Source organism: Sceloporus occidentalis, unplaced genomic scaffold, assembly GCF_023333645.1.
Source record: "Sceloporus occidentalis isolate IW3139 unplaced genomic scaffold, rSceOcc1.0.p SCAF_11, whole genome shotgun sequence".
Taxonomy (NCBI): Eukaryota; Metazoa; Chordata; class Lepidosauria; order Squamata; family Phrynosomatidae; genus Sceloporus; species Sceloporus occidentalis.
This window is the reverse complement of record NW_028316991.1, coordinates 13,910,230-13,927,891: the sequence shown is the minus strand read 5'-3', so window position 1 is coordinate 13,927,891 and position 17,662 is coordinate 13,910,230. Positions and strand designations below refer to the sequence as shown.

Here is a 17,662-nt window from a genome sequence, read left to right as displayed (position 1 = left end):
AGCTACAAAATACACCTTCTTTTAATTCTATGGTTTTACATATCAGGACATAATAACAATCATTTGTTCCTTAAATTAGATTAATACAACCTCAGGTGGACAACAACACATTACACCTTGTCAAGATTTATACAACAAAAATAAAGCCAAAATGGAGAAGCCATATGTGAAAAATTAAGTTCAACTAAGTTATAACCAAGTTATAAATAAGTTATGATTCAATAGCTTGTAGAACCACCTTTAGCAGCAATAACTTGAAGGGATGGTTTTCTGTATGATTTTATCAGTCTCTCACATTGTGTGAAAAATAAGTACACACTTACTGCTTCCATAGGAATCAAGATGCTTTTATTCATTATGGATTGGTACTACAGCTGCTGTGGAATGCACATCTCATTATTCTCAGACATCCAGTTCGAGTACCAAATGTTAGCCACAACGGCTACAAGACTACCAAGTGTCCTATTTTGTTTTCAAGCCTTTAGGTCTGTTTTTACTACCCTCTAACTACTACTACTACTTTTTTGTATTACCTCAGAATGTTTGCTGTGCATCACAGAGTTACTCTACACAACATTAGGTTTTCTTGACTGCCACTCCCATAATGTTGAGCAGCAGAATTTCTAGGTGATTAGTATAGGAATAGTAGCTGTAACTGTAGATTGGGCTTTGGGGGATACACTAAGTCTACAGGACACACAACAACTATTGCTGACTGTATCTACAATAATATGCAGCCAGCCAAATTGCTAGCTGAACTTCATGGGAATTGGCAGTTATAGACAGGGGTTGTGTGACCTAAAATTAACACTAAAACTTTTGTTGTTGACTGCAGCTCCCATGATATACAATCAATCATTACTGGCTGAACACCATAGGACTAGTAGACTGGGGTAGTTGTAGCTAATCTTTATCACCCTAGCAACTGTAAACTAAGGTTCTCATGTTTCTCAGGTACATGCTGGTTTGTAGCTATTACTACCACAGTCATGTATTTTTTCCTATTAATGGATAACTAAAAAACTTGTGCATTCGGATTCATACGAGTTGAAAAATTACCAAATTTTAGTAAATTCGGTACACAATAAAAAAAACTCTGAATTTTCGTCCGACATTTGTGGGTCCACATTTACTCACACACTCACACTATCATTTTCTCTCTCACACTCTCTAAATGTTTTCTTACCTTCTCTGCCGACCACCTCTGCTTCCGTATCTTCTCACTTCTCTTTTCTTTTCAATCTTCAATTCCTTAATCTTCTTTCTTAGTCCGCATATCCGCGGACATAACCCAGCAACTTCCGCCAAAAAGATGGAGCTGCGGTGATGCCCCCGATCCTCCAATCGGGGAAGAGGACGTCACCGAAAGTTCCAACTGGGGTCAATATGGTGGCGATTGCGGTGACTTCCCTCTTCTGATTCTCCAATCAGTGCAGTGGACACCACTGCAAGCACCGCCATATTGCCCTCAGTTCACGTGACGGCGCTTGCGGTGACATCCTGTCTTCCGATTGCAGAATCGGGGAGGATGTCACCACAGCGCCACCATATTGGCGGAAGTTGATGGGTTATGTCTGCAGAGATGTGGACGAAGAAAGAAGATTAAGGATTAGAGTTTGAAGATACAATAGAGAAAAGAGAAGAGAAGGGAGAGGATAGAAGATTAAGAAGAAGAATATGTGAAAGCAGTCGGCAGAATTGGAAGTGGTCGGCAGAGACGGTAGGGAAACATTTAGGGAGCGTGAGAGAGAGTGAACAAGAATGAGAGTGTGAGAGTGTTAATGAGTGTTAACGAGAGTGAATGTGGACACCAGGCAACAGATTTCATGCACAAATGAAAAATGCCCTGAATGTTCGGCCAAACCAAATGGGCGGGGATCAAAAATTTGTACATGTCTAGTTACTAAAATTTGCCTTGCACCAGAAAACCCCTCTCTGGATGTAAGGAGGTATTGAGGTGGGCGATTGTTTGTCCATTATGTTTTAGAAGGATTTAGTACTGGATCACTTGGCTAGATTTGCCTCTCAAATTGATGGTTGCCATCTATCTCATGGGAATTGTCTAAACCATCCTTCAATACTGTAAGATTACAATCAACATAAATACATTTTTTTTATTCTGAAATGAACTGTAGACTTGGGCTTTGGGAATTAGCTGCTTATTGATGAACCTTATAATACCATGAGAATTAAAAAACCTTTAAAAGTCCTTTTGGCCAATCTTTAGGGACACATATAAAATTCAGATGAAAAGTGCTACATCTGCAGTATGTGTATGTATAAACTCAGTCAGTTTGTCAGTTAACACATCCCATCTTGTAAAAAAGACTCCAGTGCCAGTGGGAGTGCTCATTTGATTTTTTTTTGCCATTTAATAAAATGAGCAAAGGGGGGTTGTGTGTTTGTGAGTTTCAGGCGAGGACATGCAAGTTCACATTAAACGTGCATGTCCTCTCATGAGACTCAAACAGTATCAGGCCTTTGCAACCTCACTCAACTTTTTAGAGAATAGGCTCAAACCTTATTTGGTCCTTGGTCTCATCTGAGATTCAGGATAGCCATATGCTTCGTTTGGTTTAAAATGAAATCACTGTATTAACCTCTACCACTTCAGCTTGAAGGATGTTTTACATATATACCGCTCTCTCCGTAAAGTAAAACTTCCTTACACGACATCTAAACCTCTGGCCTCTTGTTCTAACATTTTTCTTTCTTTGAGAAAAACTTCCCTTCTGTACTTGGTTGAATCCCTTTATGTATTTAAATGTGGCTATCACATCTCCCCTCTCTCTTCTCTCCTCCAAGCTATACAATATCAACATCATTACTTACTTAATGGCTTCTGCTATTCACATTCTCTCTAACCCGAGAGTTAAGTAAGGCAGGCCTGATCATCTGACACAATCTCTAATGACAATCATGATTTCAAAATTCTGGACAACATGGTTTTTCATTCAAATATATAACATTTATACCATTTACACCCACGAGAAAAAAGCCATGCAGAACACAGGCTACAAGCACTGGAAGGACAGCACAAATTCATAGCAGAAATGGCTTTGCAGGCCATGCAACTGAAGCAAGGTTTGTATAAAGCATTCAGCAGGGTCATGGTGCTATAGCAATGCTGTATTATATAACATGGATAATCCTGCCCCTGTATAGGGCTTTATATCAGGGGCGTAGCTAAAGTATTTGGCAACTGGGGCGGATCCTGTATGTGGCACCCCCCAACACAAAAAAAAATAATGTTGGCAAGAATATTTTTTTCACAACTGAATGTCAACTGGAAAAAAATAGAAATCTGGAAAAATAAATTATTAATACAATTATTAATTAAAATAACATTTACTGAACAGATATGGTACCGCGTAATTCCAACCACTATACACTAGACATTGACGGTAGTGCAGCATAACCCCTATTACTATACACTTAGCCAGACATTGACGTGGTAGGACTCCTAAAAAAAGTCTTCCTGTGCCACTGCTGCCCATTTAGCAGCCTGCCTGTGCCACCTCTGCCCTTGAAACAGCCTGTCTGTGCCACCTCTACCCCTGAAACAACCTGCCTGTGCCAATTCTGCCCCTTTAGCAGCATTCCTGTGCCAAGTCTGCCCCCCTTATCAGCCTGCCTGTGCCACCTCTGCCCCTCTAATCAGTCTACTTGTGCCATTTCTGCCCCTAAACACTAATTTACTCACTACTAACTTAATTCATTCACCCACTCACTTCATTCCCTCACTCTCCCGCACCCCCTTACCTTGCAGATTTCAGTGGTCCAGGGGCCGGCCGAGCATCACTGGGGGGTCGTGCAGACGTCTATGCGGCCCGATGCCCCAGGGCAGCCCCCCCCCTTTTGTTACGCTACTGCTTTCTATAATTTCTGCTTATGGAACAGCCGTGATTTTGTGACTCCCATAACTTTACTCTCTGCATGCCACAGGGATCAGAATGCTAAAGAACAAGCCACGTTTACACAAAGCTATTATTGTAGGACTTTATCCCAATCTGTCTTTGTGCTTTTTTTGGTTACACAGTTTAGTGGCTTTGTAAACTCCTTTTAAAATGTATTATAGGCCCTTATCCTTTACGTCACTTTGTGATAAGCTTATATGTATGGCAGGAATTTTGATTTGAAAAGATAATGACAAAGCAGTGCACATATGATTTGGTTAATCCTAAATATTATTGTAAAGTCTAAAGCTAATTATTGCTATTAAGAGAAAAAATAATATTAATTTCTAATATATATATTTTTTGGTAATTTGTATTATAATTTTGGTCTTATAATAATATTTACACTCAACCACACGTGTTGGGTTGTAATTGTTTTTTTTGTGGGTAACAGAATAATAGCAGCCTGTGGATATCCAGTTGGAGGTCTATCCAGACAGAGCAGAGCTTGTCATGCTGCTATTAGCCATGAACCTATTCTTGTCTAAAAGGTACTAAAGAACAGATGGTTTCTTCCTTTGCTTATATTGTTAGACGTAGCAGTGGTTTTCATTGTACTGACATTAACAGATGCCAAAACCTTTTCATAAACGACAAAAAAGGATGTTCAGTCCTGTAGTTTGCCAACCCTCACGATGATTATCAAATCTGATTCTCTAAATAGGAAACCCGCTTCTGCCCGCTCCCCGTGGCGCACTTGGATAATAAGTGTTTATACCCATGACAAACACAAGCTGCCCAGTATCGCTTTTGTGCCACTGATACAATGACCAGATTAAAGAGTCCTGAACGTCTGATATTTCATTTTGTTTGTCTTCTCTATCATATTTCCGGTTTGCAGAACATATTGACAAAATATCTAATCTGTACTAATCTTAAAATACTAAGTAATGCAAAAGAGATTACATGCTGACGCCATGTAGTTTATAGAGGCTTGCATTAACTGGGAACACAAAATCTGTGCAATATTTGCCCTCTGGCTGTAGTTACAACTCTCAAAGTGCTCAGCCAGCCTCTTTTGATCGCCCTTGAATTTGAGACAATGATTAGGAATTAAGAAGGAAAAAAGACAATATTAATTTTCTGTTGTTAGCCAAACTATTAGAGTATTAACAATAGCCCAAAATAACTGCACATGTCTCTTATGTGACCCATAACACACATGTGTTGGTTTGCTAATGTTGCATTGTGTGTGCTGATGGCAAGAGAGCCAGGTTTTGGTCGCTCTTTACTACCAGCGAGGTTCACAATCCGTAGAGATGAGAAATTGCTCAATGAAAGGGACGGTCTACTGTCCCTTACAGCCTTATCAAAGTAATGCGTATTAAAGTGGCAGGATCAACAGGAGAGCTTTCCTCGCATGTGCACGGAGGGTAGGGTGACCATATCGGCCATGTTTTCCAGGACACATATCATTTTTACATATTGCTGACCAGCACAGATTAAATGCTGTCCTGCAGTATGGCCAATGTATAATTAATTGGCTCCTTTCCATAAGTCTATACATCGTACATAGTGCAGGGTAGCACTTTACCTGTGCTGGTCATCAATATGAAAAATATAATGAAATGCGGAGGGCTTTTTCCATTCAAAAATTTGTTATGCTCTCTTACACTTTCTCATGCTCTCTCACAGTCTCATTCACTTTCTCTCATACTCTCACACAGTCTCATTCACTCTCTAACATGCTCTCACTCGTGTGCACGGAGGCTCTGTCCTTTTGCAGAAGTGCTCCGGAAAGTTTTGATTAACAGAGTTGATACTGGGGAGAAGCAGTAAAAGAAAGAAGACAGAAGAACAAGAAAAGGCAAGAGAAGCGGAGCTGCGCAAAACGGGTCAAGGAAGTAGTTGCTATAAAGGGTAGGGAGATATTAAGAGACAGTGTGAGAGAGCGTGAGTGTGAATAAGCAATGAAATGCAAAGGAAAACATGGAGCTCTCTGTTTCATTTTGCTAGGGGTCGCTCCTTATTTTCAGATATTTGTACGATTTAACGAAATTGCCAAATTTCTTCAAAATAAAATTTGTATGAATTTAAATGCACAAGTCTATGATCTACTATTTAAAAGTGATCAAAAAGGATAATCATTCGACCCTATACTACAGTTTAAAAGTTAAAAAGAAACTTTTCACAATAGATTTATCTTAATATTGTGTAACACACAATCGTACATTAACTGTGTATACGTGATTAAAGTGTATGGATTCTGTAGTTGTACCGTTAAAGAAGATACAGATAGAGATCAATGTAATTGATTATCCTATCCTAGTGTTTCTTGACTTATGGACAAGTGATTTATGCACTAATGGGGTGTTCTTCAAAATATCAACTAAAACTTGACTAACAAGACTCGACTTAAGCATTTACAAAATTCAAATGTAAATCAATTCGCAAAATTTACTAAAAAAAAGAAGTGGCCATACAAGACATGAGTTCTTGCAACTTTTAAAGCCTGCACTCACATGTGACCTGAGAGCCTGTGTGTTGATATGTTGGTATTAGCACACAAAAAAAAAAAGTTGAGAGCTTGTCACTCTCAAGTGCTCTGAGTGCTTTAGAGTCATTATGAAAGTGCAAGAATTTGACAAACCTGGTGCCAACCTAAAAAAATGATACATATAAATCCAACTTGCATCAACTTTTATTAATAAAAATGTTTCTCAAGCGATGCCATGTTGCTATTTATCTATATACATCAGGACCGGACTAGGGATGACAAGGTGACGCTGGCACTTTAAGGCCAACTACTGCCAAATGACGTATGTGCGACCATGGGCTATATACACGCGGCTATATTTTACATTTTTATTCTCTTTATAATAAATATCGCCAGAGCATCAGAGTTTGGAGCGCAGTTTGCCAGCCGCCCATTGGTGTAAAGAATGGCCCAAATATACATATACATAAAAAAATACTGTCAATGGTCCATGAACAAACCAATATATTGTTTGTGTGGGTACCCTAACTATTAAAGAGGAAAATTCGGGGTAAAACAAACATGTGATTTAAATTTCAGAGATTCTGCATGTCTTTTATTTTTTTCAAGATAATATGATAGATGTCTTATTTTTATTCATCTCAGACCCAGAGAATCTCTTTATACAATTACATTATTATAAAGAATTCACACAGAGTGGAATAAGTCCGGGGACATGCAATGTTAATTTTTTATGTAAAGCATACATAGGCAACTGAACATGTTTAAGCTTTGGACAAAAAATGAATTGTTACAGTCACGTAGAAGTGCCTAAAAGCATAGTATAATGCCAAAAGCCACATTCGCTTCCAATTTGTTTGTCAGGAAAAATATAAATTAAATAAAAGGTGAAAAAAACCTAGATAAAACACATACCTGTTACCTACATATTTTTACATTTTTATTGTAATCTAATTCATTTCTGCTTTTTTTTTTCTGATTGGCTGATTTGATTACGGGTTCATTTTGATTTTAAAAAAAATTCTCAGTGATTCAAAATGTTAGATTCGCATGGTCCCAGCGTTACTATTGTGGAATGCAAAGGTTGTTTTACCTCTCCCTCTCTCCGTCTCTATTTTTGAATGGGTTTAGCGAGGAATTGTAACATAAGCCCGTGGGAAGGAAGTTTCGTCTGCTTTCATGCGGTGCTTATTTGTTTCTCGCACAAGCCGCTGTGTGCCAACAGACACAGCTACTTATACTAATTGCATTTTGCATTTATAACAGGCGCACCGTGGTCTGGACAGCCTACGGCAGACTCTGCATTAGTTTAATACTACTTATCAAAACACAAAAATCATAAGCTGGCAGAGCAAGAAACCAGAGGTAAAAGTTTCAGTGCCTATAGCATTTAAGTCCTGTGACATCAAACTTAAGCACTATGATGTCACATCTAGCTCTACCAGTTTTTCAGGGATGAATTATCACATCCACCCACTGAACGTGTGCGGTTGCTGCTGCTCCTGAGAATCTGAATATTAGTCAGGACAGCCTGCAGCAGGGGCACATACTGGCCTAGACCCAGGGCAGCTCAATGGGCCACTCAATGGGCCAGTTACAAGGGTTATTTTCTTATTTTCCAACCCTAGTAGACACAGGCTCAATCTGCAGCAAGGCCCCGGGTTATGACATCATACCTCAGAAGTTCAGAAAGGATGGTGCCCCAGAGTACCTTACATCAGGCCTAGAGCAGCACCAAACCAAATTACACCCCAAGACTGCAGTCAGGACTTGTGTCCTGTTATCGGGACTGTCCCGGTCTAGGTATAACATTTGGCAACTATGCAATTTATTGTACTAGCCAAAAAAACGGGAAAAGGAAGAGAAAGTTCATGTGGTCAAGTCAAAACACTAAAATCATGGTGTCTGGTATATTTTCTTCTCTCTCCTTCTTTGTCTAGATAAAGCCTCGAATAAATATCACTAGTGAAGCTAAAAGGGGAAACGGATACTTTACCTAAAATCAAAGCTACACTAACCCACTGGTAACTCTCTAACTGTTCTTAAGATACAATCTCTATAATCCTCTCTAACTGTCTATGGGAGTTTTATTCAAATAATGGCTAGAAGGATATAAGTTGTCCATCACTGCCACCCAGGCTGTGTGGGATCTAGACAAACCAGCATTACTTACGTCTCAGTTTCCTTCCCGGGTTTTGGCTGCGATGGTAGAATGTTATTTACCAGCTCAGAGACCCCACTAAAGGGGAACCACCTGTTCGAATAAGGAGATAATGTAACTGTATAATCACGTGGAAAACACCTTGGAATAAAACAGGGACAAGAAATCATTGGCAATTCAGCTGTTGCAGGTCTACAACCACCATGCATGGGTGTCCACAGGTGGAGGGAAGATGGAACTTTCCCCCTACCTGGAATTTAACCCCGAGAACCTGCCAAGTGATTTAACGATGCTGAAAATCAATCAAGGGAAATTGTAAGGAGAGGAATTTAAGAAGGTAGAGGGAGAGATCTGGTTCAAATAAGGAGGGCATGAGAGTAAAAGAACAGAAAAGCAAAACACTTTCCTAAAAATTCTGTGGACAGTTGTGTATCTCCTTACAGTGTGATGAGACTTTCCCTTTAACATTATGGGGAAATGTATACTGCCTGGCTGGTTTAAAATAAGTAGTAGTCAACATATGTTTTGCATAAGCGTCCCCATGAAAAGGAGGTCCGGTCACCTCATTACCCTGACCCTGACTGGTAATATGTAGATGTACACTCAATAACGTAAATTAATTCAGGACATAATGTTTCCTACTGGCCTGCAGCATGTACAAGTCATATCTCCTCAGAATTAAATGACCCGGATGCCTAGCCTACTATTTCCCAACCATACAAAGGATTTAAGCCCAACAACAGCCGGTGTGCCAAAGTTTGTCTTCCCCTAGACTAAAATGTTGTCTACCCTAGTCCATAAAAAAGGCAGGAAAGCGAATAGCCAGTGGGAATGTGAGCGGCAATCATCAGCCTTTAACGATGTCAGAAAAACAAAGGCCTAACACTGACGATTAAGCCGGGAAACAGGCAGGACGGAACTACATCCAGCTAAAAGCCAATCAGCCAATCAGGAAGCAGATGACAAACAGTGTGGCCTATAAGGTATTAGATTCCATCAATACCGCGAAAGGTCGGAAAAAGCCAAACACCGCAAAAATAGGAGAAGTCAAGCCTACGGCACTCAAGATAACATTTACTTACTGCGTCAGCTGTGGTTTTTGCTCTTCTTTGACCCTAAAAAGATAAGTTTGCACAGCTGAGTGCAACATATGGAAAAATGAACATTTTTTTTTGCAATTTCACAAAAAAGGACAAAGCATGTACCATTTTTCTGCCTTGTTCATAAGACCTACGTCTTATGCTCAAAATAGTTTTTTTTGTATCTTTTTTCAAATGTTTACATTAAAAAAAGTGTTATTTTTGGTTATGCAAGTATTTCGGACTTAATGTAACGTAATAAATAATCAGTAATTTATAACATTTTCTTACATACAAGTTGGTATTAATTAAAATGCCTACGCTAGAAGGAGTACGTAGACAAATAGCTGACCCTAATATGTTTATGTATATAAAGTAATGTTCCAGTAAAGAAAATATTAATAAATAATGAACGTATACTTTGTGGACAAACACTGAACAAAGACAACAATTGTTTTACCATATGAAATTGAAAGACATTCTGCCCGCTATTTGAAAATGCATTAATATATATCTAGAAAAGGGTGTTAATCCCTACAGATACCACAATATCCAGAGACAGAATTCTATAGATCAGTGGTTCTCAACCCGTGTATCCTCAGGACCCACATTTGTCTTTGGTCATTAAGTCGCGACCCAAAAATAAGTTCATTTCCAAAACATTATATTTTATTCCATAAAATAACTTGTGCAGTATTCCACATACAAACAAACAGATACTTTGCACAATGAATAATGCAGTAATCACAGTGCTAGTAAAAATTAATGGGGGTGGGGGGACAGGGGTTGTGGTGTCTGGGTAACTGGGGCTGAGATGGTGCATAGGGGCTGTGGTGGGGAGTGGGGGACAGGGAGTGTGTTGGGGGCAGGGGAAAGTGATGGTGGTAACTGGGGCTTTAGTGGGGGTATTAGGGGATTTGGTGGGGTAACAGGGGCTGTGTCCTAGTGGGGGGCAGAGGCAATAGGGACAGCAGAGCAGATTATATATATATATATATTGTGGTAAAGTGTATGGGAAAGTGGTGGATGGGGTGTATATCTCACCTGGTTTTCTCAGCCAGGCACGGTAGCAGAAGTCCAGGAGGATACATTCTGCTTTAGCAGAGCGTAGTCTGCTAGGGCTCTCTTGTTTAAAGTTACATGGGCTGGATTTCTTGGACTGGAGGACAGGTTGGAAGCGGGAGAGCTCCAGTCCACACCCCTAGTCCACTATGGGTTTTCCTTACTCCCAGGGGTCCTCAGGTGAGGTTTCCTATTCTCATTACTGGGGAGGAAGCCTTAAAAGAGAGGGCTGTTAGGTTTGCATGGCGTAGGAGAGACTGAGTCAAGGAGCAGCTACAGCCAGCGCCGCAGCCCACCAGGTATGAACCTTTCCCTATGGACAACTTGTTATTTTGCTTGGTGCCAGACCTTAGGCCTGTAGTGGGATAGTGAGGTATCCTGATGTTTAGTTAGAGCCGGACAGGCTTAGAGTTTGTTTTGTTTGCAAGGTGCTCTGTGCCTAAATCATTTAAATAAATGCCCTCTTGAACTTTTGAAACCTGCTGCCTGTGTGAATACTGTCATTGCCGCCCCATGTGTGAGCTGTTTACTACAATATATACATAATTAGTACACTAAAAAAATATACTTACCTCAGAAAAGATGAGGGAGTGGAAAGGCTGCCCGCTGGCTGCAGCAGGAAGAGGGGAGGAGCAATAAGAGAAAAACTTTATTCAGCTCCCACTAGGAGCAGACAGCGACCGTTTGCTTTGCGGCTGGGGAGTAATACTAAAGTACATGTCGGACCGGAGGCTGCCTGACGGCCCAGATTGTTGCAGCTGCGGTCCTGACAGCCTGCGGCTCACGGATTGCCGCTAGAATGCGTAGAATTTTCCTGGTATGCCTCCAGTCTGGCCCTGACCCGTCGCGACCCATGAGTTGAGAACCACTGCTATAGATCAAACAACGATAAGCAGGGGTTCCTCGTCTGAGAAATCAGGTGTCACTCCAAATTATTCCTTGGTACTGTGATAAAATTGCAGGGGGCATCATCAAAAGACTAGGAATGGGCCTCTAACAGGACCACGGAATGGTATGGCTGGGACTTTCATTCATATTGGTTGCCGAGTGGCTGGTATTTGACTGACTGGATCAGTTTTTACTTTCCAGCTGGTTGTTGCAAGAAGGGAAGCGGTGTTTAACTGCCCCCGCTCTCCTCCATCTCAATGCACTCACCACCCAGATCTTCACAATCGTGTCCTCCCAAGATACTGTCCCCTTCTAGTACCTTTCATTTCTTTCGGAGGCTATCCTCACCCTGTGCGCTGCCTCTTTAATTACATACATACACTCTTTCTGCCTGGAAGAGCCTCGGGGGGTCGCCTTAGGACGTTCCAAGGGAGAGACATAACTAGGGCAGTTGGTAGCTGATCAGGATCCATAGTAGTTGTCGGGAGAAGGCAGAAGAGGAAGGGGCTGCAGGGGCATTGCTGAAGTCAGCTCAAGCATGTTTCTTACCCTGCTGTGCCTGGGGCAGCTGCTGATTTTGCCCCATGGAAGGTATGGCTTTGTTCCAAGGTATGAAGATCTTGCTGAAATATCTCCAGCACGTATGACTTTCTTCAAAGCAAACATTTTGTGTGCGGTTTATTTTGCAACCCACAGGCGCTACTAACTTCTAGCAGTCAGCAGCTTTTCAGGTCAAACAGACAATATCATCGCAACCTGGACATTTAGTCCAGTTTAAATGACAAAGGCTTCAGCGCTCTATCGATGCACTCGCAGTGCAGCCTTTGAGTTTATGTTTTCCAAAATTAGCTGCCAGCTCTGGTTCTATATTTAAAAACAGCGAATCGGGAGTAGAAATTGATTTCTGCCGAAGCCATGCTTGCCAGTATTGACATTTAACACCGTGGTTAAATCGGTTAAAGGTGAATATATACAAATATACAGGTAGCAAAAATAATGTTAACAGGAGGCCACGTGATGGAAAACTCTACATATTTACAAGTAGAACAAAGGTGTCCATCTGTCTGAATTTTATGAATCAAGTCAGCAAATCTTTTTGACATAAGAACCTGGCTGGAAAGGTAGAGCTCTAAATAATATCCAATCCCCAGGAAGACTCACTTTATTTCAATATATATCCTGCTGCCATTGCACCCCCATTGTATAGACACTGAAGAGCTGGCTCACAGGGGGCCCACCTTCGTGCGCATACACAAAATGTGACCCCATTGATTTAAAGTGATAACACAGAACTACTGAGGATGTGCTGCTCTGGAGCTGGAGCTTCTCCTTAAGGTATTTAATTTATGATTTTTAACATATTGAAGAATGTACATTAAAGTACTTTGTATTATAGGCATTTTTCTCAGCGAGGCTGCATGGGCATACTTGGGAACTCTCCAGGTTTCGCCCGGAGACTCCAGGTCACCACAAGGGAAATTCCGCGTCGTCCCACTCCCTGCCCACTTATGTCGCAATGTGAGTGGAACTGCCCACCGACCTCAGCCAGACCACCCACCAACATCAGCGGGTCAGCCTACCCGCATCCCACGAGGGGAGACTACCGGGTAGCCGGACCAGAGAGTTCCCCGGTATGTGCAGGGGGCATTAAACTGCCCCTTTAGGAAATCTGCGTGTTTTATGTTACAATTAGGTACCTTTAAATGGATAGAATTGTATACATTGATTTATTGGAGACAGATTTCCACTAGAATATTATTTGACTCGTACTAAAAGAAGTCTCCTGAATTTATTGTTTTAAAAAAATCGGATTCAGAGATTTGGGTTTTTCAGATGACAATCCTCATCTAGGAAGCAGGATTTTTGAGTTTCCTGTCTCCAGCTAATTACATCTTAATCCATTCATGTCTAATTGCAGTTGTGATTCATTTAAACTCCCAGCATTGTCTAGATTTCCTTTTATGAAGTAACTATTTATAAGTAAAATCATGCAGTAATTGTTTGAAAGAAGATTTCTAGATTAACGTGCAAGGCCAATTTATACTTTCCTTCATTTTAGAATGTATTTGCACAATAACTTGTTTAGGGAATATAATATATTTTAACAAATAAATGCTGGACTCGCCTTTCTTAATGCTCAGACCCAGAGACTCATCGCTAAAAAGCTTGTGGCGAAGATTCAATGTAGTGATGTCTTAGCCAAATGGCTCTAATGGAAACCATGACTTGTCACCATAGATGGGAGCTTCGGAGTCCGCGCCTTGCGGGATGAGACTAGGAGGTCCCGTTTGTTGTCAGTAGGTGGTCCTGCTGATGTTGCAGGGGGTCCCGTTGACAACACGGAAGATGCGCCATCTTTTGGAGGGGTAGTGGGCGTGGAGTGGGGTGTACCACAATGCTGCTCCCGTGATCCGGAGTTTCCCTATAGTGACCCAGAGAACCAGTATTTCACCCGGATAGTTCCCAGGTATGCGTGTCATTATTTCAAAATGCACTTAATTGAGTCACCTACATTCAAGCAGGGATATCAATGATAACATGCTGGTGGCAAAGGTAGGAGTGGGAGTTTCAAATTAAGCAATCTGATTTACCACTGGCTCAACGAGCTACAACTAATCATGTCCATACTTAAAGGTATCAATTGAATTTGATCGCTCAACTATCAGCTTTATTTTTTTTTACTGCAAAAACCTTTTTAACTGCTTTAGGGGAAAAATTCATGGGTGAGGGTGACGTAGTTTAGAGGGGACAGAAGAGGTAGATTCATGGAACTGACCAGTCCACCCAACTCACAACTATATGTAGTTGAGTATTATAGGCTAAGTCGGCCAGGCCAACAGTGGGGGGCTGCTTGAGCGGCATTGGGTTGCTTGTAGGCTTTGTTACTGCTGCATTTTCACAATGGAGGTCTGTACTTGGCCATAAGAGACATCAGTGGTTCTTTCTGCAACTTCCTGAGGTAGAGCACGGGGATGATGTCATACCCCAGGACTCTAAAGAAGTGCAGCACAAGTTGTTTGATTATATCGTCTAGGGCTGAAACAACTAATCGATAAAATCGATAATAATCGATAATGAAAATCGTTGTCAATGATTTTCATTATCGATTAGTCGAATCGATTTTTATCGATTATAAAAAGAGGTTTTTTTCAGAGCAAATGCTCTGAAAAACTCCTCTCCTTATATAATCCGACCTCAGACAGAGATCGGATTATAACACTAGAATCCAGATCCCCGGCAACGCTGCAGGGGACCAGGATTCCCCTCACTGTCGGACGGTCTCTCACTTCCGTCTCTCTCCCCCTCCCATACACCCCTCTGACTCCTCCCCCTCCCATACATCACTCTGCCTCTCTCCCGACTCCCTGTTTTTTTGTGAACTTCCGTTGCTGACAGGCACTTTCACTGCAGCTTCATAGAAGCCCCAGTGTAAGTGAAGGTGAGTAACGGAGGCTGTCTGTGCGATGCAGACCCCCACCGGCTGACAGAGAATCGAAGTCTCCTGCAGAGGATCATCCTCTCTGTCAGCTGGTGGGGGTCTGCGTGATGCGCACAGACAGCCTCCGTTACTGCCCTTCACTTACGCTGAGGCTTCTATGAAGCTGCAGTGAAAGTGCCTGTCGGCAACGAAGGTTCACAAGACACCAGGGAGTCGGGAGAGAGGCAGAGCGGTGTATGGGAGGGGGGAGGAGTCAGAGGGGTGTATGGGAGCCACCCTCCCATACACCACTCTGGCTCCTCCCCCTCCGATACCTCCACTCTGCCTCTCTACCTGGCTCCCTGGTGTCTTGTGAACCTCCGTTGCTGACAGGAGGCAGAGTGGAGTATGGGAGGGGGGAGGAGGCAGAGTTGTGTATGGGAGGGGGAGGAGGCAGAGTGGTGTATGGGAGGGGGAGGAGGCAGAGTGGAGTATGGGAGGGGGGCAGAGTGGTGTATGGGAGGGGGGAGGAGGCAGAGTGGTGTATGGGAGGGGGAGGAGGCAGAGTGGTGTATGGGTGAGTTATAGTGGTGTATGGGGGGTATAATGAATTTCAGGGTAGCAGAGTGGTGTATGGGGGTGTAATGAATTTCAGGGAGGCAGAATGGCATATCTGGGGGAGTTAGAGTGGTGTATAGGGGGAGGTAGAGTGGTGTATGGGGGTATAATGAATTTCAGGGTGGTGCAGGGCATTTATGGGGAGGGGAGCGGAGTGGCATATCAGGGTGCACAGTGGCATATAGGGAGGTATAAGGCATAAATGGGGGCGAGTGGCATATTGGAAGTTATAAGGCATATAGGGCATATCGATATTAGGCATATCAAGGGGGCATAAGACATATGTGGGGATAAAAGGTATATCAGGGGGCTCAGTTGGATATCACTGGCATATAAGGAGTATAAGGCATATCAGGGGGCACAGTGGAATCTCTGGCATATAAGAGGTATAAGGCATATATGGGGCAGAGTGGCAAGCTGGGGGTCAGATGTTGAAAACCGGGGGCAGTTTGGTAAAAAAAAGAAAATATAAACAAGGCTTTTTTCTCAGTTTTTATTAAATATGAAAAATAGTTAACATGTAAATTAATATTTACTAATAACTTTATATTAAAACCTAGTTTGAGAAACACTGTGTTTGGGTTCTTGTAGCTTTTATTATTATGTCAGTAAAATAAGAAGGTGAATAGAGAGAGAGAGGCCATTGCAATAAAGAGATGAAAGTGTAAATTGTACGTTTTTTATTACATTATTTTAAATTAAAAAAATTGCATTTTTTATCAGATCAATCGATTAATCGAAAAAATAATCGGCCAACTAATCGATTATTAAAATAATCGTTAGTTGCAGCCCTAATATCTTCGATGACATGATGGTTTCATGTTTATTAAGATGTCATTAATACCTTAATTAGTGATAATGGTAATAAAAGGTTTAAATACCACAACAGAATTGTTACACTTTATATAATATTTGGGTTGAAACCTCTCATTAACGAGGAACTCCCACCATTTTTATTACTAGTATCAGATTAATAATATGTGTTTTTGCGTAACATAATGTTTTCAAGCAGCAGCATATTAGCCATTTGCATCTGTTCTAGTTATGTTATCTGTCCCCAATCGACTAGACAAACATCCCGACTCCTTATCACACTGCCTGTGGGAAACAATACAATGGTTCATTGTTAATTACCCAGCCGGGCACTCTAACTAATAAAAGTCCTGTTGGAGTGGACGTCATAGCACGGCCATAAAGAATCAGCTCAGTGTGGTGATTGTGCAGCAAAAGTCACCCAAAATATCACACGTATTTTTTACAGTTGAAAAAATTTTTTCAAGTGACTTCTACGAAATCAGTACAGAGAATCATGATTCAATGATTGAGATCAGGATATTTATGATACCTCATACCCTACTGTTCTGTCTTTGATTTTTAAAGAAAAGCATTTTTTGTCCATACAAATTTTGTCCACATACAGCGCAGACGGGGTTAATGTTATAAATGACTATCGTAGCTGGAAAGGGCTGATTTTTAATGGAATATCTTTATCACTCCCATCACTCCTGTGTTCCATTGGCATGTTGTGTTTGCTAATCCAGGTTTAAGTTTAAAAAGCTAATTATGTTGAAGCTAAAACTTTCCTTGTTTTCCATGAAAACAGCTGAGTGACCCCAAACCTTTGAACAGTAATGTATGTACACCCCATGACTAAGTTTTCAAAGCAAAGTCTAGGAAACAAACATTAACCTAGGGCGATATTCAAAATGTCTACAACATCTCTTCTGGTTCTGAGAGAGTTAAGCTAAAAAGGTCAGTTAAACAGCAAATTAAAAAAAACACACTCAAAAATGTACTAGGCACCCGCGTAGCGCATGTATAAGTGCATGGGGTTAAATGCATTGTAATGAATAATTCCATTCAGATCTGAATCATCTTTCCTATTCTATGATATACCGCGTATTGCTGTGACGGTCATAGATGTCTTTGCCGTCATCAGCGATGTGTGCGCGTGTCACTTCCACTATGACAGATGTGTCATTCTCTACAGTGTAAATAATACCCAATCCTCGTATTCCCTTTAACCCTCTGAGTCCCGCGCAT

At 41.3% G+C, this 17,662-nt stretch overlaps 1 protein-coding gene across 22 annotated transcripts in view; it reads right to left on the bottom strand.

The window, feature by feature from the left end:
• LOC149305615 (regulating synaptic membrane exocytosis protein 2) overlaps positions 1–17,662 on the bottom strand; it is a 271,086-nt gene that overhangs the window by 237,889 nt on the left and 15,535 nt on the right. For 6 of the 22 annotated variants that reach the window (XM_089477182.1, XM_089477194.1, XM_089477190.1 and 3 more), the window contains exons 2-3: positions 9,637–9,669; positions 8,567–8,647 (exon numbers count right to left, since the gene is read on the bottom strand). The exons of the other annotated variants lie outside the window; for them this stretch is intronic. In XM_089477182.1, the coding sequence (XP_089333308.1) occupies positions 8,567–8,647; positions 9,637–9,669 (114 nt within the window). The remainder of the gene's footprint in view (positions 1–8,566; positions 8,648–9,636; positions 9,670–17,662) is intronic. 22 annotated transcript variants of the gene reach the window in all.